Source organism: Anastrepha obliqua, chromosome 2, assembly GCF_027943255.1.
Source record: "Anastrepha obliqua isolate idAnaObli1 chromosome 2, idAnaObli1_1.0, whole genome shotgun sequence".
NCBI lineage: Eukaryota > Metazoa > Arthropoda > Insecta > Diptera > Tephritidae > Anastrepha > Anastrepha obliqua.
In genome coordinates, this window is record NC_072893.1 from 125,189,719 (window position 1) to 125,217,638 (window position 27,920).

General features: G+C 36.0%; 1 protein-coding gene across 1 annotated transcript in view; it reads left to right on the forward strand.

Moving 5' to 3' along the window:
• Positions 1 to 5,555: 5,555 nt before the first annotated feature.
• The window catches only part of LOC129238408 (piggyBac transposable element-derived protein 3-like), a 59,411-nt gene continuing 37,046 nt past the window's right edge, over positions 5,556 to 27,920 (forward strand). Inside the window, exons 1-2 of the mRNA XM_054873431.1 lie at positions 5,556 to 5,572; positions 5,784 to 7,030. Of these exons, the coding sequence (XP_054729406.1) occupies positions 5,556 to 5,572; positions 5,784 to 7,030 (1,264 nt within the window). The remainder of the gene's footprint in view (positions 5,573 to 5,783; positions 7,031 to 27,920) is intronic.

A 27,920-nucleotide genomic window follows, 5' to 3' on the forward strand; every position in this document is an offset into this window, starting at 1 on the left:
GCGCCCCAAATCCGACAATTTTGCTTATTGACGTAGCCACCGATGTGAAAATCAGAAAAGAAGAAGAAGACTCGCCACTTTGGAAATAGGTTTTCAATATTTGCCAATTCTGTTCAAGCTTATAGCGTCCCATTTTGTAAATGTCAAACCTTTAAGTAAATTATGCACACATTTGACATGTCATTTGTGTTACCGTTCTCAAAGAAATAGGTGGTTCAAAAAGCAAACGCTATATGGCCCACCCGTAATGTAATAATATTTTAATTTTTATTATCATGTTTTAAATTAAATTTTTTTTCTTTAATTATTTTATTATTTGTTTCCTTTTTAAATGTAATTATTTAACTAAACAGTTTTTTTAATTTGATTGGTTTTTGAATTTATTTTCTTTTGAAATTAAATTATTTTAGACATTTTTCATGGTATTTTTAATTAATTTATTTAAATTTTTCTGTAATTTTTGTTATTTTTTTAATTTAGATTCTTGGTAAATTTAATTATTTTAAATGATTATTTGAATTAAAATTATTGAATTAAAATATTCTGTGAACTTTTTTAATTTAATTGTTATTTCTTCAATTTAATTAGTTTTATAATTAAATCATTTAATTACATTTTTTTGTATCTTATTAATTTTTTTAAATTTATTTTTATTTTAAATAACATTATTTTTTAGTAGGTACATTTTTTCCAAAAAACAAAAAAGACCTTTTTTCTCCGTTTTTGTGATTTGATTTTTTTATTATTTTCAATTTTTTTATAATATTTCCGATTTCTATTTTCCCCTTATTTGTTAAACATAATTTTCATGCCACCTAGCGTGTTGCAAGTGTGCTAAATTTTTTTTTTTTGCCACTATATTTTAACGTTATCTGCCTTTCGGTGTCACAAACATGCACAATCGCACTCACGCACACTCGTGCTGCACAAAATTATCTATATATCTAAATATTTTTGCGCGCTGAAAAATGTTTTGCGCCTGAAAGCGGCAGATAAAGTTGCATGTGTTGCATGTTCAACACTCCATCGTCGCGACAGAAATAGATCTACATACAAACCGAGTAGTACATGGACACCTGGGCGCTGAAGCATTGCAGTGCTTGCATGAAATTTTCCAAAAAAGGCATGACACAAAAATACCCGAAAAGAAAAAAAACAATCACAACAAAAACGAAAAAGCACTCCAAACAACAAAAACTGCACAATGATTTTTGCGCGCGCCAAATGGAACGACAACGAAAAACACTTTACTTAATCACCTCGCTAATTAACGCAAATAACCGTGAGCGACAACACAACAGTGGCGATGATAACAAAACAGAAACAAAAATGGCAGCGGTAGCAATAACAATACGCAGGCACACATTTGAAAAAAAAAAAAATTTTAACATAAACAATAACACTAAGCTGGAAAATCGCAGAGAAATGAAAATCAAACTGAAAAAAATCTGAAAATTTTAAAAGTGGCATTGCTTGCATGGCGGCGATTGGAGAAAAGAAAAGAATAATGAACATATATATTGTTGTTGTTGCTGTTCTTTTCTCACATGAAGTCCTATTTTGTCAACTAGGTAATTCGTGGCGATTTCGCGTTTTTGAGGAATTTCGTAAACGTTTTTTAGTTGTCAAGTGAAAGCTCAAAAGTTTTGGTAAATTGAGTAGCTGTGAGTGCAAGCTTTTTAAATCGCAATTATTGCAGATGTGTAGTTCAAATGCATTAACTCAGCCTTGGCGATAATGAAAATTTGAAAACACGCAAAACTTCTTTTACTTAGAGTTAGTATTTGACATGTGAAAGCTCATAATCCGATAGTTTTTCTGTTTATTGTATTTATTTCCAGAGGTGCAATATTTGAGTGATTTTAATGTGCTTTTCGAGAATAATAGTTTTACTTGTAACACATCGTTGCTATTTTTACTCGCTCACTAGCGACTATCGCTTTTCAATCCTCTCTCTTGCGTTTTGCCGTACACCAGCAGCTGCTTTTATTTATGAATCCTTAATTAATTAACTCGTTTTACTGCGCAGCTCGAACGAAGCTATCTTCCCTTTAAGTTGACATTTATCTCTTTTTTTGTGATGTTAATGACTTTTTTAAATCACTGTACCTTTCTTTCTCTATACAAAAACATACACCTGAATCCTCTACTTGTTGCCTGCAAGTCCCAAAATCACTTGTCACACGACTACATTTTTCTTTTTATTTTATTTTTTTTTGTTTTTTATGTTTTGCTTTTCTTTTGTCAATAAAGGTCACCTCCTCCGGGCACTTATGTATTTAGTCATAAATATTTAAATTTTCTTCCTCATCAGCTACACTAGGCTGAAAAACAACACACATTGAAAGAAATTTATAGATAATAAAACAGGCAGTTTACATAGATTTTCCTTTGTTCGCTGACTACCGTCAAATCATTTTCGTTAATTTGGTTGCATCGCTAAGCGGATATTATTATTAGTTGTGTTGCAATGGTATGTGGAACACACGCACACTAGTATGCATGGCGACCGCCGAGACCGGGTGGTCTTCATTAGTGGTTCTAAACGAAAAGTTATTGAAGAGGGTATAAATTAAAAAGGCAGTAAAATGTTGAGGTAGAGAAGAACAGGTTTCAGAAGAGCGCACTGGTGGTCAATCTGAAAGGGGATATCCCCCTTGGAAAATTTTTGTATTATTGAATTTTTGTATTTCATAAATTTTTGTTCGTAGAAAAAAATGTATGTATATCTAAAATTTTTTACCAAATTAAAATAAAAAACATATTCATAAAAAATAAAATAAAAATAAGAACATATAAAAAAATTACATAAAAATCAAAAAATATAAAAAATAAAAAAATAAGTATTAAATTAAATAAAATAGGTATATAAAAAAAAAGAAATAAATAAATGTAAAAAAAAAAATTAAACAAAAATATATAAAAAATTAAATAAAAATAAGTAGTTAAAAAAAAAATAAGAAAAATATAAAAAAAAATAAAAATTGCAAATAGGTTAAAACATTAAAAGAATAAAAAAGTATTTAAAAAAATTATTGGAAAAATTAAAAAAATGTATATCAAATAAAATTAAAAAATATGGGAAAATTTTGTTTGCTTTAATTTAAAATATTTGGAAAAGTTGGAGGAAAAAACAAAAATATGGATAAACCAAAATTTTATGTGAAATAAAATTTAGAAATATACGGCCTGTTTTTGTGTTTTGGTTTTGTAATTTGAAAAATTTAGAAAATTTAGAGGAAAAAACCATTTTTTTTTTTGTTAAATTTGTGCTTTCTTTCGCCATTTTGAAATATATCTAATTTCGAATAAAACAAAATTTGATATGAAGTAAATTTAAAATACATTTTTTTTATTTGAATAATTTTAAAAAGTTAGAGGAAAAAACTAAATTTTTTGGTTAAATTTGTGCTTTCTTTTGCAACTTTGAAATAAATCAAATTTTGAATCAACCAACATTTTATATTAAGTAAATTATTTTATTTATTATTATTTAAATTCTTATTTTTTTTTTAATTTGAAAAATTTTGAAAAGTTAGAGAAAAAAACTAAATTTTTTGTTAAATAAGTGCTTTCTTTCGCCATTTTGAAATAAATCTAATTTCGAATAAAACAAAATTTTATGTGAAGTAAAATTTAAAATAAATTTTTTTGTTTTTTTTTTTAATGTGAAAAAGTTAGTAAAAATGGAAGCAACAATCTCTTTTTTTAATTCTGTATTTTCTTTCGCTATTTAGGAATAAAGCAAATTTCAAATAAACCAAAATTTTTGTAAAATAAAATTTGAAAAAATATCAAATTTTTGTTTTTGTAATTTGAAAAATTTAGAAAAGTTGGAGGAAAAGACCAATTTTTGTTTTAATTTCTTTCACTACTTGAAATTTTTTTTCTTTTATTTGAAAACCTGTGAAAAGTTAGAGGAGAAAACCAAATTTTTTTGTTAAATTTGTGTTTTTTTTTGTTTGCCATTTTGAAATAAATCTAATTTCGAATAAAACAAAATTTGATATGAAGTAAAATTTAAAATAAATTTTTTTGTTTTTTTTTTAATGTGAAAAATTTAGTAAAAATGGAAGCAACAATCTCTTTTTTTAATTTTGTATTTTCTTTTCCCACTTTGAAATTAATCAGTCTTTTGAATCAACCGAAATTTCATATGAAGTAAAATTTAAAATAAATATTTCTGTTTTTATTAATGTGAAAAATTTAGAAAAGTTAAAAGATGAACGAATTTTTCAATTTTGTATCTTCTTTCGCTATTTCGGAGGAAAGCAAATTTTAAATAAGCCAAAATGTTTGTAAAATAAAATTTAAATTAGAAAAATAAAGGTCGAAGAGAAAATCCATTTTATTTATAATATAATTTTTTTTGAAGAAACCAAAATTTCATGTGAAATAAAATTCAGAAATAAGTGAACATTTTCTGTTTGTTTTAATTTGAATAATTTTGAACAGTTAAAAGAAAAAACTAAACTTTTTTCTTAATTTTGTGCTTCCATTCGCCATTTTGGAATAAACCAAACTCAGTTTTTATATTTCAATCTATTTGATTCTCTTTTGTCTTCTTTTTTTATTACAATAATTTTGGTTATTAAAATAATTTTTTTATTCCATTGTTTTTTTTTATTAAAATTTTTTTTTTATTTCTGCTTGTTCCATTCCTTATCCCGGCAGAAAAGATTTTTTTTTTCATTTCCGACTGCGTTGTGTGCAAATAAAAAGCAATTTTAATCGCTTTTCATTAAAAAAAATGTTGAAAATAAATTTATGTATGTCTATGTTTTTTGTCATGTCAATTTGTTTTTTGAAAAATAAAAGCCAGTAGTTTTTACATTATTTTTTAAATTTGTTTTATTTTTATTTTTTGTTTTGTTTTGTAATTTTCAAAATCGTATTTTAAGAGTTTTTTAATATATATGCACATAAATATTTATTAATAAAAATCGAAAATCAATATTGGCTTGCTGGTAAATAACCTTCAAATAAAATCATTTATAATGAAGTTATCTTAGAAGACTTATCAATCCCTTAAAAAGATACAGCCACCAATCCCTTTGCTGCCAGCAATCCATCATCCAACTGCTCAGCGCACGCCCGCTGCACACAGCCCCTTAAGCCCCTGCCGAAAATAGGATTATCTGCCAGTACGGCTTACAAAACGTCAATTAGTTAAGGCCATTCAGTTTATGTGATATTGATAAGATTGGAAACGAGATAATAATCGGCGTTCTTTAGTAAGAAAAAAGGTCAGTTGCGCAGAGAAAAGGAAAAATCAGGAAAAAGGTCTACTTTAAAGTAGGAGAAATGGTAGCGGGACAAATCGCTGGTTCGCTACCTTAACCCATTATGTACTAGCGTTGCCATATGGCAACACTGTAGGTTGAATTTACAGTTATCCAAAACAGCAAAAACCAGCCACCTTAGATTGTTTAAGTTATTATATTCGTGTAACGGAAAGCTTTCACCATTGACGAAGCGATTTTGTTTCTATTTTTTCCTTAAATTCGGCGAGTAAGTCTATGGTTTTTCTAGTGCATTTTGTGAATCGCGAAAAAATGTCGCATCGGAAAAGGTAAGTTGAAATATTTTTCATAAATGTACATATATTTTTTTGGTTGTAAATATTTTAGTATTATGAATGTATAAATATTCTAAAGCAACAACAATTTCTTGTGAACTAATTTCTAATTTTCTGTTGTCGAGGTTATTTCTCAGCGTTGCCAAATGGCAACGCTAGTCCATATGATGTACAACTATTCTAAATAATAACTTTTTTGTGTTAGCTTGAAATTGCATGAGATAGAAGATGAATTGGAACAATGGGATGATGCTCAGGATGTTTACATTGAGCCACCGGAGGTTGCAGAATACACCGACGAGGATTCAGCGGATGAGGATTCTGGTGGATTCATTGACAACTTGACTGGAAGACAACTCTTGGCTACTGCTGAAATCGTCACGCGGAGAACGTCTTTTGAGGAAACCGAAGATGAGGTTACAGCTCATGGTCCAGCTAAAAAGCGTAAAGTCAGCTATAAATGGAAGAAAGCTGACTTGCCAGATTTACCCTCCACCGAATTCGAAACGACAATTTCTCAGGACTACGAAGGCAAGACTTGTACGGATATGTTTGAATTATTTTTTGATGAGGGCGTTTGTCAGTTTCTAATTGACCAGACCACTAAGTACGCATTATTTTTGAACTGCCCAGATCCCCGTATAAACATAGCGGAACTTAAATGTTTTTTTGCCATTTTGATTGTCTCGGGTTATAACAAGTTACCAAGTAAAAAATCGTACTGGGAAACTGGCGATGATATGCGAAATTCTTTGGTATCTAATGCTATGCGGCGAGATAAGTTTATACAAATCATGCGATTTGTTCATGCGAGTGATAATACTCAATTGAACAAGAACGATAGAATGAGTAAATTACGACCGTTGATGAACGTTTTAAAAAATAAGTTTCTTGAGCACATTCCAATCGAACAAGATCTAAACTACGACGAAAGCATGATTGAATATTACGGAAGACATGGATGTAAGCAATGTATTCGGAATAAGCCTATTCGTTTCGGATATAAAGCTTGGTGCCTAAATTCTGTCAGTGGATATTTAGCTAATTTTGAGGTGTATCAAGGTTCGATTCCAGGCTCTAATTTGGAACATGAGCAGAAATTCGGTAAAGCGACAGCTCCAATGCTAACTATGATAAACGAGTTACCTCTAGCTATGCGGACACAAAAGCTGCGGTTTTATTTTGATAATCTTTTCACAGGTATTCCACTATTGATGCACTTGAAAAAGATGGGTTATGGTGGTACTGGTACTCTTCGCCAAAACCGATTACCTAAAGAATGTCCGATTGCTAAAGTTGAAACCATGAAGAAGAGAGAAAGAGGTTCGTATGAATATGCTAGTCAAGGCGACGTCGTTGTAGCCCGCTGGATGGATAACTCTGTTGTGACAGTCGCCTCCACCGATCATAAAGTACACCCGCTTGGTACAGCATCTCGATACTCGAAGGCTTGTAAACAGAAAATCAAAATTCCTCGACCCCATCTTATTGGTGCTTACAATCAATCAATGGGAGGCACAGATCTCATGGATGCTCACATAAATAATTACAGGATTGGTATTCGAAGCAAGAAATGGTGGTGGCCTATCTTTACTTGGCTTATTGATGTTTCAGTAAACAATTCATGGATTTTGATGCGCAAATCCGGTAGGAATATTTCTCAGTTAGATTTCCGTCGTGAAATTGCTCAAACATATTTGAAAAAGTACGCGAATCCTCCAAAAGCGGGCGGCAGACCATCAACCTCTCAGTTTGGAGGAAGGATACTGGAAGGAGTTAGGTTTGACGGATTACATCATTATCCCCGGTCTGTTGACAAGAAACGAAGGTGTGCTGGTGAAAATTGTCAAACTATAGGCAGGGTCACATGTTCAAAGTGTAATGTAGGATTGTGTCTCAAGTGTTTTGAAAAATTTCATACGAAATACTAATTATAATAAAAATAATGTATAACTCTATGAACTATGAATAACTCTACTACAAGATAAGAATAGTTAAACTATAATAAATACTTGTTTTCTTAACACAAATTAAGTTTTATTTCATTCAAAATAATTCATCAAAAATTTTGATTTAAGTACTCGTATGTGCCTTGCGTTGCCATATGGCAACAGTCTAAAACTCAAGAATTATAAAAAAATTTTATATTTTTTTTTCATAATATATTTATTTAGACATCATTTAGTATATCCATGAAAATACTATTAAATATAACGTGTTTTGAAACTCCGTCCCTAATGGGTTAAAAGAATTTTCTATTTTAGTCAAGGAAACAAAGGGAAATAATAATAAATGGAAAACTGGTAAAAAACAAAAAAAAGTGTACAAAATGAATAAGTAAAAAACTGTTGTAGAAAAATTTGGGCAAAACTCATTTACACGCATGAATGGCAGCTCAAATGCAAGTATGAGTCCACACCACGCCATCAATGTGCGCTCCAGCTCGCTAACTACCTGCGAGGCATTAGCCACTAACCACTCCTCCCCCCTACCTCTCTACCATGCACCACCACAGCTGTGCCATTTACGCGCTGACGTTGAAGAATCGCCACACGCGGCCGCTAGGGCAGAAGCACCTTTTTGTGTTTTTGTTTTTGTTCACTTCTTCTATTTGTTTGCATTAACATGCGTCTCATTAATGATATTACTGCCATTGTTGCTGCTATTGTTGTTTGCTGTTTGTTGTATATTTATATATTCTTATTTTTTCTGGTTAAAATGCGATTATGTGGCGATTACATGCTGCAGCAAATAAGCGCCACACACGCCAAGTCGCCTTCAATTGTTGCGTCGTCGTACTTTGTATGACTGGGTTTGTTCGCGGCAGCAGAGTAAGCAGTAGACTCATTTACAATGCAGCGCGTTGTTGTTGCTTGGTTTTTTTTCTTTCTTCAGTGGTAGTAATTTTCTGTTATTCTACTTGAATCTCACATGCTGTACATGCAACATCGTCAAGTCATAATTACCAAAATATTAATGAATTATTTGGAAAAAATTATGTTATCCATGTAAAGTAAGGGCGGGCATGGCGATAACGGCGCGCGTCCGCGTCTCAATGACGCCTCAACCCGCGCGCGCACGGTGGCTCAAATGTATGTATGGCTTGGCTGTCTGTCCGGCACTATATTTATAGCTGGCGCTACATGCGCGGGCGTAACGTCCGTCTGTCGAGCGCGGTAGAAGATAGCGCGCTTGTCGCTCTGCCTGCGCGCCGCGTTATAAGCACGCGCAATTGCACGAGAAAATAATTTCGGGAAGCGCGCTCGTGGGAGCTTGTTAATCTGCTGATTTCGCTAGTACGTGGATTTTGGTGGCGCCGCGCAACAAAAAAAAAAGAAACAAAAACACAAATGTATTCATTGTTAGTCGTCGCGCGCGCTGCTATTGCACATATTAATTTATGCTCTTGTTGCATGCACAAAATATTCTTGAAATATTGCTATTGTTTTTGTTGTTGTTCATCACGTTTTTCCCTTTGTTGGCGAGTGCGTTATAAATTCATTAATTTCCGAAACGAACGATTTTTTCCTTTCCAAAATGCGCACTTCATTGTTGCCATCGACTTTCTATCTAAACCTGCAACTTGTTTCTCATTTCATTTATAAAAACTAATAAAACATAAATATTTATAATATATTTCCAATTACAACAATGCGAGTGGTAAATATGATTTTTCATACAAAAAACGCCGACGGCTCTTGGCGCGTATATGCAATATATTTTTATGGCTTATTAAGTAATTGCGGCACGTCGCTTCCAATGAATTTTGTGCAACCGGCAGCTACATACATATAAAATATAATATATGCACTTATGCGTGCGTGTGTGTGAGTGCTTGGCTTGCAGATAGTGGAAGTTATATGCGGCTATGCTTACCAACATTCTCACCTGTACGCTTGTTGCACGTACGGGCACTTAACGATTATTACAAATTAGCAGAAATGTGTAATGAGAATTATTTTGTATGAGCAGTAAAAATGTAAAAAATTACTTGCTACTAATGACGAGATTTAAAATATACTTACCTGCAACTAAAATACAAATTTATGATAAACTAAAGGAAGTCCAAAAAAGTCAACAGATTTGCACGTCATTTAAAATGAAAAACCTTTTGAATAATGGGGCTTTTAAGGCTTCTAATTTAATAAACTAATTGCGACCGTCTGCGTGGCTACTAAACCAATCCCTCTTTCTCTTTTGGGGAGACTCCATTCCTGTTACTACTTTTTGCATTGCTTCGGCAGGGCCCAGAACGACGTCGATGAAATGGACCAGTTCTGTTCACCCACGCCTGGGCCCACCATATTTGTAGCCAAATTCATGCAATAGGCGCGTCTTCTTATGTCTCTGTCTAAGAGGCTTCGAATTGTTGTACTGCTAGATCCTTTAGGGTTGTTAATTCAAAATCCCTAGCAATCAGGTTTTGCTGAGCTTCCACATAAGCGTTCGATAACGAATAAGGACTCTAAAAGAGTGCTAATTTAAAAAATCTATTTATTACATCATATTGAGCTTTAACAGAGCGGCTTTCACTTATGAAAGCTTTGGGAAATTGATAAAAACAACGAAAGTTTCTTTTTAAGGTTCTGAATTCTAAAATCGTATTAACCAGAATAAAACGATGAAAGCGAATTTCACGAAAATAGTAAGAGAGCTTTCACCAAGTGATAAAAGCCATGGAAAATGTCATTTAAGACTGCTAACCGGGCTATACTTAGCTTTAAGATAAGCATTATAAGAACTTTCAGTTCGTAATTCAATATAGCTATCAACAAATATTTATAATAAGATTTAACAAAAGTAGCTTTTACGTATGAAAGCTTTAGAAAGTAAGTTAATGCCTAAAATTAATCAAATTTCACCTTCAACTGCCGTGGAAGCTGTAATTTGTAAAGCCGACGAAAGCTTTCAATAGAAAAACCATACTAATCGGATTAAAATGAGCTTTCATATACTGAGATAAACTAGAATAATACTTAAAATTAGCTTTCTTTCCATAAGCAGTATCAACTGGAAAAAAGCACGCTTGAGTTTTTATTATTAAAACAAATGCATTTCACTCCCTTTGACACGCTTAAAATCAGCAAAGGCTCCGACCTAATAATTTTTGTGGAATTTCCCCAAAGCTTCCTAGTTTGCCAAAAAGATTCTTCAAAGTGATAAAAATGTTAAATATTTTATTTGTAAGCTGATTATTTTTGTTTTCAAGCACGACTTTAGGTAGGAGCTTTTAAGCTTAGAAAAAATACATGAAAGTTCTCCTCTAAGTGAAAGCTCTCTTCACGAAAGAGTTTTTAAACTGTTTTATGAATGTTTTTTTGCCTTTGAATGAAATGCCTCTAAAGCTCTTATCTAAATCTGAAGCTTGAGGGCCTAGAAATTACAACTGAACTCCCACCAAGGATTGACTTGAAAAATAATTTCTTTTGTGTAGTAAATTAGTAATTTTTCTAATGAATTTGCGTAGGCATTTATTTTAAAGGCATAATTTCCTGCAAGCCTCCTGCATTTATTTGAAGTCATAAATAATTGATTGTTCTCGAAGACATAAACACTTGTCAATGCGTTAGTAATTGTTTTTGTTTGCAACGAAAACTTCTAAACGCATTTACACACTCCCACACACACACACGCACACATGCTCACACGCACACGAATCAATTGAAATTACATAATCGTCAATTATTGTTTGGCATAATTGTTTAGCCATGTCACAACTTGTCAGTACAACAATCAGTTATTGTGTCATTTGCCAGCGTTGCTGTTGTTGTTGTTTGCAGTATTGTTGCCAAAGTGCATGGCATGCTTGCGTTGCTATTCACAATGCTATGCTTTTTTCAGGAATTGTTTTTGTTATTGTTGTTTTTGTTTTTGTTGTACTTATTGTTGTTGTATTGTGCGTATTAAATTATTATGCTACGCAACGAAGAGTTGCAAGTGAAACGTTGTCAAAGCAATTATTGACAGCTGCATGCAACATATGCACACTCACAAGCATAAGTATGCGTGTTAGCTATGCATGTGGCATGCAACAGCCGGTAAACATGCACACATTTTAATATTATATATGTATGCATAAATATTATATTCACATTTACAAATAATTGTTGCTGCTGCTGCCAGTGGCAGGTGGCTAAAGTTTTATTATCAATTTATGATTGCGAAACTCTCGAACTTTGCCGCCTAAGTTGCAACAAACCCCAAACAGCAACAACAAAAACAAGTAGCCGAGGCCCAAAGTAGGCAAGTGGATTTATCAGTCGTTGGACGAGGGGTGAATAATGGACACAAACAATTGTAATGTTGCAAAGTTGTTAGTTGCACGAGTCAGTTGTGTCAAAGCGTTTTGGCTGCTCGAAATGGGGAATACCCCTAAACTATGGCACATTTCAGCATGGGGTGTTTGTTGTTGTTTGACATAACTTTTGTTTTAGTTGTATGCCTCATATGTATGTGTCACATATGTATGGGTGGCATAGTCTGCCAACGCTTGCGGCAACTTCAACTTGCGATTTTGACGCTGACGTTGTATTCGTAGTTGCATTTAGTTGCGAGCGGGTGCGGCATTCACCACATGAGGATATTTACTTGATCCAAATTGCTTTATAATTGTCATCGATAAATCAAATTGTCGTTAAACTCACTACAAGACATGTACAAGTAGTTGTTGTCATTTGTGCCGCTCAATTATGTAGTTACAGCACTGCTCTTCCTCTACCTCTTCTTCTTAGTAGTTGCCGCTGGTTTGACGTCTTCTACTTTCCGGCCACCCATTTTGCCAAATTGAGTTATTAAAACTTTAATTGTTCGGCGATTTTAGTTTCAAGTGGGCGTGTCCACTGTTTTGTTGCTACTTGCAGGCGTGTGCTTGCCAACTAATTGCTGACGATTATTGACTTTCGGCTTGCGTACACAAACGCATATGCACCGGGTGGGCCGCTATTAGTGTGCAGCAATGCAGTGGAACTGTATGTTTAAAGTGCTTTTAAAGTGGGCGTGTCTGCAAATTTCAAATGCCTATTATTTGTTGCAAGTTATTTGGCTAATTGAAAAATTTTATGTGAGGAGTGTCACAAAGTTTGTGCCATAATTCGTGGATGCGGTAAAAAATTAAAAAAAAAGATAGACCGAAAGCGCTCTTAGAGCTTTTGCATAAAATTCTATGCTGAAAAATAAATTTTTTCTATTTTAAATTTTGTGTTTTGAATAAATTATTTTATATTAATTAGTAATTTCTTCAAACAAATTATTACCGAAAAAAGCTTTGCTACAGCTTTTGAACACATTTATTTTAAGAAAAAATAATCTGTGGTTAAAAGTGTTCTAACAGATATTAGCAAAAAAGCTCTGATGAAGCTTTTGCACGAAATCTCATTATTCGTACTAATTACTTTCAATTTTAACCTATTCATCATCGAGTAAGCGCTTTGAAGAGAAACTTTTTTTTAAAAAAAGCTCCACTAAACTTTTTACCCCAAACCATACACTCTTTATTCTAACCAACTTCCCGCTATATTCATAAATACGGTTTACGAATTAAGCTTAGTAAGACAAAGTATTGCCAAAAAAACTCAAGTCAAGCTTTTATAAAAAACTTTATTTTGCTCAAAACTAAACCAAACAGTATTTTATCAAACAGCTCTGCAGAAACTTTTGCTCAAAATCTCATACGTCGCATAATTACTTTTAAATTTTGACCTCAGCAACGTAGAGTAAACGCTTTGATGTGAAATATTTTTTCTTTATAAAAAGCTCTACTGCTTACTTTATTACTAAGCTCCAAAAACTAAACTATTTTATTCTAACAAACTTTCTACTGTATTCTAGAAAAGTTTTGGTTTAAATTTACAAATTTCTTAAGAAAAAACATTGCCAAAGAAGCTCAACTCAATCTTTTATAAAAAAATTGTATTTTGCGCAAAAAAATTGGTCTGAACTTTTTATCTGTATATTTTCCATACCAGATTTGTTATAACATTTTTTGATGACATGGAATAAATATACAAACATAAGTAAAAAGCTCTCCTGAAGCTTTAAGAAAGTAAAAAAAATTCCAAACTACTTATTCCTTAATTTTTATTTATGCTACACAAATGGTTACTTGTGCTTTAAATATATGTCTTTTAACTTTAGAAATTCGGTAAGAAAAGATTCTGCCAAAAAAAGCTCAAATCAAGAAGAAAGAAAATTTTATATTTCTAAAAAAAATGTTCTAACATTTGTATGCGCGCATTCTAAATAACCCATTTATTACAAGTTTTTTTTTTTACAATAAATAAATAAAGAAGCTCATCTGAAGCTTTTGGAATAATCATTCCAAAAAAAGTCCCCCTTAATTTTTGTCTAATCTGCACAAATGATTAGCTGTGCTCTAAATATTTGTGGTTCAAATTTAGAAATATTGCCAAAAAAGCTCAACTCAAGCTTTTATAACAATTTTTATTTCTCTTTAAACAATTCGTCTGAAGTTTGTATCCGTACATTCTAAATAACCCATTTGTTATAGGCTGTTTTTTAATAAATAAACAAATAAAAAAGGCTCCGCTGAAGCTTTTGTAAAAATAAAAAAATTCCAAACTACTTATGTACTTATACACTTTTCTACTTATTTTTTTATTTTTATCCGCCTAAACGATTAGCTGTGCTCTAAATATTACGAAAGACAGCGTTCTTAAAGCTTTTGTAAATATTTGCATTCCTCAAAACCTTTTTTTTTGTAATTTTAGTCACTTCAATGCCCGATTGGCTTTGTTTAACCTCTTTTTTTAATATGCGCTGTGTGCGTGAAAGCTTACTTAATCAGAGTGAAAGCTCTCTTGCTGTAAGTGAAAGCTGCACTCTGATTAATTTTAAATATTTTTTCACACTTTATTAACCTATTTAATTTTCTTCATTTCTAGTTTTCAGCTATAGTATATACTTGACATGGAGTTAATCAAGCCATTATAAAATGGATATACTCCATGCTCTCTGAGAGGCTGTTAACCGCTGGTGGGAGCGGCGACGAGCAAATCACAGTCAGGGCCAAGCAAGGATGTCCCCAAGGGGGTGTTCTTTCTCCGCTGCTGTGGTGCTTCGTCGTAGACTCCCTATTAGCGGAGATGCAGGAACTCGGATTTCACGTCCAAGCATATGCGGACGACGTCTGTGCGCTAACATCGGATAAATCCTTAAGGAGGCTTTGCACGAAAGTGCAGAGGATCCTTGACAAAATCGATGATTGGTGCATGAGACAAGGTCTTTCCGTTAATCCGAACAAAACAACCATAGTCTTGTTTACGAGAAAACGGAAATTGGATGGACTCAGTCTTCCAACACTGAAAGGTGTGACACTTGGTCTCTCCAACGAAGTTAAATATCTAGGAGTAATCTTGGATAAGAAGCTGACCTGGGAGACACACGTTTCACTGAAGGTGAATCGTGCCTGAAGATTTTTCAGCAATGCCGTAGAGCCTTTGGCAAAACTTGGGGCCTGAAACCTGCTGTGGTCCTATGGATATACACGGCACTTATCAGACCAATCATCACTTACGCTTCTGTGGTCTGGTGGCGACGGAGCATGGTTAAGTCCACAATCCGGGAACTATACAGGCTGCAAAGAAGTGTATGTTTATGCATCACGGGTGCCATGAGTACAACCTCTGGTGATGCCCTAAATGCTATGCTCGATTTGCTCCCCCTGGATCTTAAGATACAACAAGAAGCAATAAAAGCAATGTGCAGACTCCATAAATATGGTCTCTGGCACGAAGATGGAACTTCGGGACACAGAGAAATCTTTAAGTTGCTGTCGGAGCAGTGTCCACTGTTTTTGGCACCTAAAGATGACCTGATACCCACAGTTTCATTCGGAAGGAAATTTGATGTCAGATTTCCATTGCGTGAGCAATGGAGCAATCCAGGAGGCATGCAGGGAGGTTTGACGGATATTTTCTTTACCGATGGGTCCAAGACTGAAATAGGGTCTGGAGCCGGATGGTACTTAAACGATAGTAATAAGTATCACTACGCTATGGGGGGAATGGCAACTGTTTTCCAAACAGAAGTTTTTGCCATCCTAAAAGTAGCCGAATGGATAATCGAGAGGAGATGGAGCGGGAAACAGATTGGAGTCTTCAGTGACAGTCAGGCTGCATTGAAGACCCTGGAGAACGCGAAGCAAACCTCAAAGATTGTTCAAGAATGTAAGAAGAAGCTTAATTCTGTCGCAAGACAAAACAGGCTTGTACTTATATGGGTTCCAGGACACTCCGGTGTTCAAGGAAACGAAATCGCCGACGAATTGGCCAACCGTGGATCAGCGGTGCCCCCACAGGGGCCAGAGCCAATAATCGGAATCAGTCCCGCAGGAATCAAGAATTGGATCAACGATTATGTAGGCAATCTACATAAAGAGCGATGGTCCGGTCTAGAACGCTGCAGAACTGCAAAGTGTTTTGTGACAAGTCCGAACAGAAAACTGTCAAACTTTCTACTAAAACTTAAAAGGAAAGACATTCGGTTGATGGTCGGCATCATTACGGGACACAACCCATGGGGTCAGCATATGGCCACCATTGGAATCATCGAGGACCCGGTATGCCTGTCCTGCTTGGAGGAGGCGGATAGCACTGAGCACTTTCTCTGTGAGTGTCCTGCCTTTGCTAGAGCGCGACTACGGGTATTGGGTTCAGATGTCATGGGAATGAGTGATATTCGTTCTCTAAAACTGGAGGATATTTACAGATTCGCCAAAGAATCTGGAAAATTCTCACAGGACTAACTATCTCTATCTCTGTCTCTATTCTTTCCTATCTCTTTCTCTGATACTTGTCTCCCTCCCTCCTTGACTATCTACCCCCTTTCCAGAGCTTTAAATACAATGGGCTTTTTAGCCTGAGTGTTTTAGGAGCCACCAAATCTCCTGGTGCTCCTTGGCTCGACCTCTTCAAATTCAAATTCAAATATACTTGCCACATTTCCAAAATGTGCCACCTGCATAAAGTTAGTTTTATATGCAACAATTTCTAAGATTTCATATATTTTCAGTTTTCTTGCATTTCTTGGCACCACTTGCTATTTATTTGACAGCTGCAACATTTGCAATCTTCTTACTACCAAGTGCAAGTGAATTGTATTCTGGCTAAGTGACAGCTGCCACACTTTATTGCACGCATAAAAGTCAAACATTTCTTTAAGTTTGCAATTTATTAGATTTTTGTTGTGAAACTCATACTTATAGTAATTTTGTGAGCGTGGATGTCTGTGTGCGTTGGAATTTTATGGCAGCTCAACTTTTTACCTAGCTAACTTGCAACATTTTCGTGCGGCTGCTATCGCTGTCAGTTGCAGGTGATGCTTATCGTAGAAAGTGTTCTACACGTTTCAAGGTGTTGCAAGGAGAAGAAGCAGAATATTTAAAATATCATTAAATTGTGCTTTTATTTCCACATTCTGACGTCAAGTGCGGGTGATGTGCTACACGCAACGTTTGAAGCTTAAAGTTTTATACTGACTTTCATTTCCTTCCAATACATTTATTTGCCTTTCCTTTTAATCCTTTACTTCGTTTTTCTTTGTTCTTTCTCTGCTCTCTTCCGCTCTTTTTCATAACAAATTCTGTACTCCTTTACTTTTCCCTTTCTTTTGCTGTTGGTAGCCATTTTGCTTTCACTTTCTTCGCAGACCTTTTATCTTCAATACCTTCCTACTTCTTCTTCATTTTATTCGTTTTTAATTCCTTTTCTTTTACTTTTTCCCCTCCTGCATCTACTTCTTGCTCCACAGAATTTCTGCTTTCCCAAACTGCGTCCATTTTGTGCCTTTTAATCCAGCCTCTCACCATCAAGCCAATATTCTGTGCGTGTCTGCCACCCATACTCGCTTGCAATACGTAGATTTTTGGCCCCAACACGCCATCTCCAATTTTTCGCTTTTTCACCTCACTTGCTGCAAGTACTTCGTCTTTCTTGGCCTCTTCAGCTGTTGTTGGCTTCCTCTTATTTGCCACTTCAAACACGAATTCTTTCTCTCTCTTCTTTCTATTATCTGATCCTTCAATACTACACTTGTATCACACACACATACATGTTAGGCATGCCCGTGCCACCTTCTTAACATGCAGCACATGCAACGCCAAATCACACGAACACTATCAACCAACTCCAACTCCACTTCGCAAGCTCACACTCTCATTCGTTCAGCATAGTTTGGTTTTTTTTTTGTTTGTTTGCATTTGTTGTTATTGCGCTAATTATCGCGCCTTCTCGCACTCAAACGCATACATGCAACACGCTTGCCACACCTTATCTGCAGCGAGAAATGAAAATAAAAAATTTTGAAAAAAAAACCTAGAACGCAGCAACTCTTCAACTGCATTAAGGCCATGCTGTTACAATGGCCATCATCTGCTTGTTGTTGTGAATGTTGTTGGTCGCCATCGTGCAACATGATGCTTGCTGCGTTTTTTCTTCTTTCTTCATTCAACATACTGCTGCCATTTTTCGTATTTTGCTTTCTTTGCCATTGCAGCAATGACGCAGCGTTGCAAACACTGCTGTTGCTACAAAACAGTATTTTTTTCTACATTTGCTGAATGCAACAGCTACGTCTTCTACGCCTGTATACTGCAATTGCCATACTTGGTAGCGCTACGGCTTGTGTATAAGTGATATAAAAATGCGCTGAGATACTTATCGAGGCTAACCGTCCCAGTAGGAAAAACAATGACAAGGGGCGCGCGGAATGTTAAACAAAAAATATTTTGTTTTTGGAAAATGTTTTACTAAAAAATGTATTTAAAGAAATAAAAAAATTATTAAAACAAAATAAAAAAGGATGATTAATTTTGCGCCACTTATTATTTCGCTCCAGCTACTTAAGAAAGCCACTAATTTCCGCTACTCTTTCAAATTAATCTAGTTTTATTTACTAAAAATGTTTTTTATTAAAAAAAAATATGGATGATTAATTTTATGCCACTTATTATTTCGCATAACTATTTATGAAATACACTAATTTCCGCTACTCCCCCAAATCAATCCTTTTAATTTACAAAAAGAGTTATTGAAAAAAACAAGGATTAATAATTTTGCCCCACTTATAATTTCACTCTAACTACTTATGAAAGGCACTAATTTCCGTTACCTGAAATAAATTTAAAATTTTTATCAGCAAGCCTCAGTCAAAATTAGGGGGCACATTTCCTGCAGACCTTTTTGCCATCAAATTCTTAAAAATTTCATATGCAATTATGGCTGCATATTTCGGTGCCTCTTCTGCCTTCCCCTTGCTATATTTTGCATGTAACTTGACACCAATTCAACAATTCTTCTGCAATCGCCATGAGTGTATGTGTGTGTGTGTGAATCGGTGTGAGAGGATTGCGGAGATTGATGCGGGGTCAGGAACCGTAAAAAGTGCCTTTAGTACAGTTTAAGATTACTTCATTGAGATTTTTGTGGAATAAATTGTGGCGTAGCCGCTGGTTAAGCAAATGGCTGAAATCTGAAAGATTTATCAGGCAAAAGTACAGCTAATAAAATAGAAAATTTTGAACTGAAATCCCAACTCATGCAAAGGAGCTGCTTCTACAAAATTTGCATAACGTGGCGAAGATGCTTGGAAGTACTTCTGCTCAAATATGAACGAGACGTTATAAATAAAACGGTCCGCGGATGACATATGGCAAAAATAATTTTTTTGTTTTTTGGTAGGACTGTTATAAGCTTACATGTCAAATTTCAGCGTGATATGTCACATAGTTTGTTTTCTGTGCTACTGTAAACAAGTCAAGCTCGAGTGCGTCCTACCAAAAAACAAAAAATTTATTTTTGCCATATGTCATCCGCAAACCGTTTTATTGATAACGTCTCGTTCATATTTGAGCAGAAGGTAATTTTGATATTTCAATTTTTTATTTGCTTACGTCATTGAGCTTACGCGGTGTTCGCATCGTCGCTCATCATATCCAGTCTCTTAAATCTTAACTGCCTGCCACTACGCGTGGCCTTTCAGCTGCTTCTTCTGTCTATAGTCCCAATGAACATACAAAATCCACTCCCTATCCATACAAAATATCTGAATTCGAATTCTTGAAGAATTTTATTGATTTATTGAATATTTATATTCCTAATCTTTGCTTCTAAGATCTAAAATTAACTCTATTTGCTGAAATATTTGGTTGTAATACTCTTTATATGACCATTTTGCTTGTCTTTCTCCAAACTCGTTAATAACTGATGCAAATGAGCGCTACAGCCAATGCTAAATCACAATAATGAAAATTCTAAAGTACAAAAACAACAAAAAAAGGTGCAGCAACCTTGTAATACTGTTAATCATATCAACAACAAGCGAACGAGTGAGCGCCAAGCGCAATAGTGGCGACAAGCTTGCCATACAATCCAGTATTGGCGTATCTTGCCGTTGCATGCGAAGTTGTTACACGCAGTGCTGGACTGCTAAATATTAGCGAACACCCAACGGGTGAGCACTAAGTACATACCTTTGTACATGCATATGTAGATGCGAAAATAACTATTATTTGAAAACAACAAATTACTACAACAGCGAGAACTACAAATAACTAAGTAGCAGAAGAACAAGCATGGGGCGTGAAGTGAGCTAAAGTGTGAGAAAAAAATCTTGAGTTAGCAGCAAGGTGAGAGATGGCAATTGATGATTTGTTACTGTTTATTGTTTTTGTGCGATTTGTTTACTTTTTCATTTATACACTTTATTACCAACACGAAGTGTGCAAAATTCCGACAAATACAACATTAGCGAGTGCCAAAGTGCGAGAGAGATGAGAAGAGCATAGCAAACGCGCAACTGACCAGACTCAGAGTGGGAGTGGGAGTGGGAGTGTAGCGGTTGGCTGTGGCTGTGTTCGTATATATGTGCGAAAATGCAAACAACAATACGAGCACTCTGTGTAAATAAAACAACGAGTGTGTGGAGTAGCGAGTGAATGCGGTGCCAACCGACGATGAACGACGAGTGCCGCCGCTATGGTAGCGTAAGTCCAACAACTATTGGAATTAATGCGTAAAAGTACAGGGAAAAATAAAAAAAAATGAAATAAAAACAAACAAATATACTTATTGTTTGTAGGTGTTGATTTCACGGCCGCGCACTGGCACTGAGTGTGGCGGAATGTGTTGTATTTACGGCGAGTTGGCGCGTTTGAAATGGACGCCATTATTGTCGGGTTAATGAGAGCGAACGCGAATTGCTTATAGTTTGAGATATACGAAAAGTGACACAAAAGTTAAATAAAGTTGTTTATTTTATAATTACGTTTAAGGTATTTAGAAAAAATGCGTGGGAAATGCAAGAAGTAACGCAAAAGTACCACAAGTATATGTAGAATTGCTTGATAAATAGGAGAAAATATAAAAATTGATAAAAATGAGAGATAATGCAAAAAGTATTGCATTTTTCAGTGAATTACTTCTCCTTTGAACTGCCTTAAACTTTTGAATGATCTTTTCAAGCTAACTTGCACCGATCTAGTTTGATTGTATGATTTCTGCTCTCTATACCAGCGCTAGACACTACGCTGAGGGTTAATAAATATCTTGAATGGCCTCTATTTCCTATATTGAAAACCTAGACGTTCAAACAATATTTCATTTCTATTATTACTTTTCTTTGAGTTTAAATTTATTGCCCTATACTGTAAACATTTTTTTTTATTTCCTTAATAATTAAGGCCGTCGCCTCCTTTGAAATGGTGTTTTTTGGGTGTTTCTTTAAAAGCGTGTAAAACGGAAACGAAAAAAGATATTTTATTTTTGTTTTGAGTATTTTATTTTTTGATTTATTGTTCAAACATAAAAATTTTTTTTTGGCTATACGAAGTTCGTTCACAAAGTCTTCAAAAACAGTCTTCACATGGACAATGGACACAGATATGACCAATTCTACTTATCCGATTTTGATGAAATAAAATTCAAATGTCGTAGAATTGATGTTATTGTCGTGTGAACTACAATCATTCGGAAGAAAAATTGTTAGTATTTTTTTCGGACCTTGAAAGTCACAAAAAAGTGTCAAAAAACGGGTTTTCATTTTTGAACGTCCGCCAAATTGTGAAATTTCTTTTTTTTAAGATTGTAGTTCACACGTTAACAGCATTCATACTGAACAAGAACCTTTTTGTCTTTTTGATTTCAGACACCTGTGAGTCCCTGAACCCGTGTCGCCAGCGACATACCTTGTTTTGGAAGACCATTTTTTAAAGGCTGACAACTTTTTGAACAAACCTCGTATGATCAAAAAATTGTTTATATTTTTTAACAATAGATCAAAAAATAATATACTGGAAACAAAACTAAAATATCTTTTTTCGTTAATACAGTTATATTCTTTCTAGTTAATTTTTTCTTCTTTGCCGCCGTATATATTTTTGTTTTTTTTTTATCTTACTAGCATTCATATTCGCTTATTAATGTTGTATTTTCATGCATCTGCGTGCTCAAGTTTTTCCATAAGATTTTCTCCCCCACCTCTACTACTTGGCAGCCAACATCCGATTGCCGGAAATCCTGTTTATGAAAAGTATCAATAATCAAAACAATCAATACAATGCAATACAAAGTACAATAATAATATTTCACTTACTTACCTACCCATACACTTGGTTCAGCTAAATCTACTGCAGCTTCCAAAGGAGTATCAGTCGATCACAATCCAATTTTCGCGCCCTTCAATTGCTTCACCTAACAAAAAAAACACTAAAGTGAGTGAACTCACTTCGATTGCATTCACAAATTCCACTTAACCGCACAAATGTAGCGGCGCGTTTTAAAATTAAAAGCTGCAATCCTCCATACCGTTTCCCTCACGCTCTCTCTCTTTCTATTTCAATCAGTTATACAACAATCGCAGACAGCTCAAGATTTTTTTCCAAATTCAATACTGGCAGCGTTCTGATTACTTTCATGCCTGCAGACTGAAATTTTCAAATGCTCCATCCACGTGCTTTCGTCATACTGCGTGAAATCCACCCTTGTGCTTATTATCCTTGCGCCAGTCACCCTGTTTAATGGCGCGCTATCGTCCGGGTCGACCCTCACCTTGCCTTTAAGTACAGCCCTTAAGCAAATACCCATACAACACTTGGCTTCACAACAATACGAGCGTAGTGTATCAGCTGTTTGCGTTCTGTGTGCAGGCTCTCGCCATCTTCTTCTCTCCCCGAGCGACTTTCTCTTTCTAGCGCGCTGCCATGCCCGAGGCTAGCGTTGCCGCTTCGCTTCAAGTGGGCTAATGTCTTTCGAGTGTCATTGAGTACGTTTTTGCACCCTGAAATTTCCTTCTTATGCCAATTTCCTCACTTAAATGGCAGCATTTTTTTGCGCAGCAAAGCTTTTGAGTAAATTTTTTTTTAGCGCGCGTCATTAATAGGATTCGCTGTATTATTTAGATAAGTTTTTTCTTTAATTGTACAATTCTTTTTAGCTGCCTTTAGGTTGAAATACTTCAACTGCGGAAGATGCTTTTGTGTTCGAGGGGGAGGGGAAAATTGAAAGCCCTAAATGGTGTTGGAAATGAAATCTAAGGCAAGTTGCATAAATTATAGAAAACCTTGCTGGGAGAGGCCAATTGGCTGAAGGTTAATGCTGCTGATTACAAAGAGTTCGCAGCTTCCTCATGAGTGCTATTTTCTAACAATGCAAAGAGGGTTAAGGCTACTTGGATATGAATGCTGGGTGTATATGAATCTTTTTATGCTGTCGGTTGTTAATAAATCCATATGAAGATTACAAGCTTGAGTGGTATTCGATATGCAGTCATCTCATACCATTTCACTCATCTTTAAAGCGCAGATATTGGGAGATTCCATTAAATAAAGCTGTCAAATGCCTTTTATTTCTAGATTCCATCTAGATCCTTAACGGATTAATAGGATTTTGATTTAGTCCACTTCGCGACGCGATTGCAGATCCTCCTAGTGTGTTTCTAAGCAGATCCGCCTGGTTTCGTTGAACTATCTTCTGTTATTAGATGGGCTCGCTTCAATTAAGAGAAATTTGAATAGGTTTGCGTACTAGCTAACCCCGGTAGGAAGTTATTTCCGAACAAAAACCCAAGAACTTGCTTCCTTTTTAGTTCCCCGTAGCTCTTATTTTCATATCTGTTGCCCGGAATGCTGCCGAAGTTAGCCAGACTCAATCCGCACTTACTACAGCGCCGCTTTCATGGCCTTAACGACGATGGATTTGAGCAGATCCGAATAATATAACGGCACTCTACCGTACACTCGGGATCCCTTCCTAAGACTTAAGACTTAAAGTAGTCATCATCATCATCGATAAACTTCAGTGCTCGCGGTGAGCTTTAGCTGCGTTCACTATTCGTTGCCATGCATCTCAATCCTCGGTAAGTGTTCTGTAGTTTCTAATACCCAGTGTCCTTAGGTCTGTTTTTTCCCCTAGTTCATTCCTCTCGGGAGCATAGGGCCTCGACAAGACTCTTCCATCGTACACGATTCGTGACCTCTTAGGTCTCTGAAAACTAAGACGACCGAGACTAGCGTGGCTTAAAGAAATATGTACGTGAAAACCAAAGGCAACTTTTAATTACTCCTCTACATACTTCGCTGAATTCTCTTAAATGTGAAAGGAATGTCGAGGATACATTATGTCTTTAAGTGGTAAAACAAAGCGATTTGGCCGCGACTCTTTTAAGAAATATGCTTTCATTTTTGCTTAAGTGACTAAAAGGTGTGATCGGAGGCGGCTTCTTCTTCTTGATTAGCGGCTCAGGCCAGTTTGGCCGAGTTTAGCAAATCGCGCCAGTCGTTTCTTTCTCGTGCTAACCGGCGCCAGTTGGACACACCGAGTACTATATTACTTCACCTGATCTTGCCAAAGCAGAGTAGGCCACCCTCTTCCTCTGCTACCACCATCTGGTACCGCATCGAATACTTTCAGAGCCGGCGCATTTGCATTCATTGGCAAGACATGACTTAGCCAACGAAATCGATTGCAATCGACTTATCACGGAAAAAACGATGCAAAAGGAGGTTTCGTTTATTTACAGCTCTTCAAACTGTTCTGACTTGACTCCTTTCGGAATACGAAAAACCTAGCCAGAGACAGAAAATACCACAAGCTTAGAGAAGAATGGAATTTAGCTGTGAGTCTTGCTTACGTACCAAGATTGTCTGTGTCCAACTCACTTCAACTCAGTGAGACGAATTGATTTATGTACCTTTGAGGTTGTATGCCTTATCCTTGTTTTTATTATATCCCTCTGTTTTGTGGATTAGCAATCAAATGCGGGAGTCCCGCTTCTTACACCGTTCGACGATGTGGTTTTTTCATTGCTCACTTCGTTGCTGAGGCGTGAGCTGGTGCGTTGTCGTGATAGAAAAGGAAATTCACTCGACTTCCTCCATTCAAACGAATGTCAAACTCAAAGAAATAGACCGATCTAGCTGAAGCTTGGTGTGTGTTCTTCCCAGCAAAGCTATTAACTGAACATAACCTCGATACGCGCCAGTAGTGGCATCTCTATCACTTTGCACGGACTTTTCAAAAATCGTAGCCTTTAAGAGTAAAATAAATTACTTACACTTCACGCATGCAATTTTGTACATCCATGCAAGCAAAAAATCTGTATTAAAACTTCCAAGCCTTCGCTGGATCAACCTGCGCTCGTATCATCAGATTGCAACTTCAGGCACCACAATTAATAACTTATGTATCCAAATCGATAGAGCTTTCTCCTCATAAACATTTGCGAGCCATTTCTTTTTTAATTTTTTTTATTTAAAATTTTAGCTTTGCGATTTCTCACCATCAATTTCGAGTCTGCTCATTAAGTATGTGAATTCCACTTCCAAAAATATCTGCTCTTCTCCACACACCTGCTGCGCTTCTCATCGCCATTGCATTGGCTTCATCAATCTTCCAGTTAATAAGCTCTTCAGTTGCTTGCCCAGCGCTCAGATCACTCAATTGATTTACTCATCATTTAAATTCGTTTCATACCCTTTCATTTATTTACACTGATAAAACACACACGCACACACAAACACATATCAATGCTTTGTGACACTTTTGCCACAGCTCTTCAACGATTAGCACGCATATTGCCGGCGGGTAATGTTCAAAAACCAATGAGATTAATTAGTAGCCTTTAACATTTCACTGGTGCGCAGGTATCTTCGTTAATTCGCTGAGCTCCGGCGCATAATCCCTTGCCACTGCAAGGGAAGCGTCGGAAAAAAACAATTGGACTTATAAACTTATTAATCATAATAAATTGGACAAACAAATTAAAATACGCATAATTGCCGTCAGTGCTGTTCCAAAAATACAATCATAAGTATCGCCAGCCTCGCTGGCTGGTCATGCCGTTTGCTCTACGGCGCCGCCTGCGGCTTGAACCGTTTTCTATTATCAGGTGGGTTTGTTGTTGGTTTCTTTAATTTCATAAATTCGATTTTTTCCTTACCGCATAGGTGCATTCATACATATGTATGTGCTCGAGGCTCAAACTGTTGCTTGCCCCTGGCTACTGATCGTTTACATTCGCCGCTGGCCTGTTGACTTGGTGGCCTGCCTGTCGAAAAAAAACGATGCTCGTTTTAATTGTGCTTGGATTTTGTATTTGTCGATTTTATTCCCACGAAGATTTTTATGAAATTTAAATTTTTTATTGAGCCACTGCTGCTGGCGCTGTTGGCTGACTGCCGCGATTGTTTTCTGCCATACTCGTGCATCATTTTTCCTTCTTTTTTCTACCTTTTATTCCGATTTATTTATTTTCACATTTTTTTTCATTTATTTTTTCCAATTTTAGTTTGTGTTATTGACCAAGTTAAATGACCAATTTCGTTAGTGAAATTGTGCGCTGAAATGCCATAAATGTAATATTTTACAACTCTGTGTGCTTCCCCTTCGCTGCCTAATTTACTAATCTGGCATTTAGTTGCCTTCCTCTTGCCTAATTAATGATGTGAGAATTTGTTAAGCCGTAGCCAACGTATGTAGGCGTACTTAAGGAGAAAGAAAAAAACATAAGTAATTATAAGATTACAAAAAATTAATATACAAAATGATAAATCTTAGCTGCCAACGCTTTTCTCTTGCGCTTGTCTGCCTAATGAAGTGATACCCGAACTTTCTCTCGCATCGCTTGCAGCCTCTGCACATAACTGAAGAACCAACTAACTGTGGATGGTGCACTAGAACTTGATATCTGTTGCATGGCTGCATTGAAATAGGCGCCACTGGCGAGTGCAATTGCGGCAGGTCTGTCTGTTCGGCTTTCATAGATTTCCTGGAAAGGCCCAACTGCCCTCCTAGCCACATGCGAGTGCCTCGCTATTATGTAAGTTTGTATGAGTAGCAGCTCACAAAAGGATTACAGGAAACTGTATGGCTGTTGGGCAGGCTAGACAGGCCACCCTTGGGATAGTTTCGTCGTGAAGCCTCACATGCCCACCTGCGTCTGCGTTTGCTCTGTCACTTCGAGATACTGCGAGTCAGTTCAGCGTGCGCTTGACGAGAACTCGGGCATGCAAGGTATCAGGGCTCTTCTAAGGTCAGGTAGGTAGGTAGGTAGATAGAAGTGGGAGTCGGTCTCTAAACCAACTCACTTAGACCATTACCGATCTATTATGATACCACAGCAGCAGTTTATCGTCTCCTCCTCGTTAAACCATTTTGTTTTAAGTGCACACCAATTGATCTGGCTGACAATTATATCTATATCGTCATCTGTATCATTCAAAACGTTGACCCAAAGCATCTAAACCTAATAGCATGCCACGCGGGAGAGTAAAAGAGAAGATGCCTGACGAAATGAGGTACGTTTAATCGTTGAGCATGTATGTCGACCTAGGAAACAGTAGCCTGTGATCAAGGCAACTAACAGAGACGTTTTCCTTGACCGATTAAGTAGCGCCTTTGCGTGCCTGACGTCCAATTTTGGCAAAATTCTTTTTGTGTAGCATTACATGCCAGACTACTGAGGCTGGTTAAGGTCTCAACTGAAATCTGCCCAACGGCAATCCATGAAATATGACTCAACATAGCTTTTGAGTATCTTACGCTCTTCTGCCGCAGCTCTCTAATGGATGCCAGAGCCAGAGTTATGTCAGCAACTAGACAGGCCCCTATTGTGGTCTTTCATCGTGCATATAGAATGAGGGTTCGCCATACTACCACCAGCCTGCTCTTGTTCTTGAAATTCGGGTCACCTCAGCGAGTGATTGGCGAGAATTCTGGCATGTAAGATCTTACAATTCTTTTGGCCACAAATGTAGCAGAGAAATTGAGAGAGTTTCTAAAGCTAACAAAGTCGCAGCTCTCGCTGGTGCTGAAGGCCTCAACTGTTTCAACAT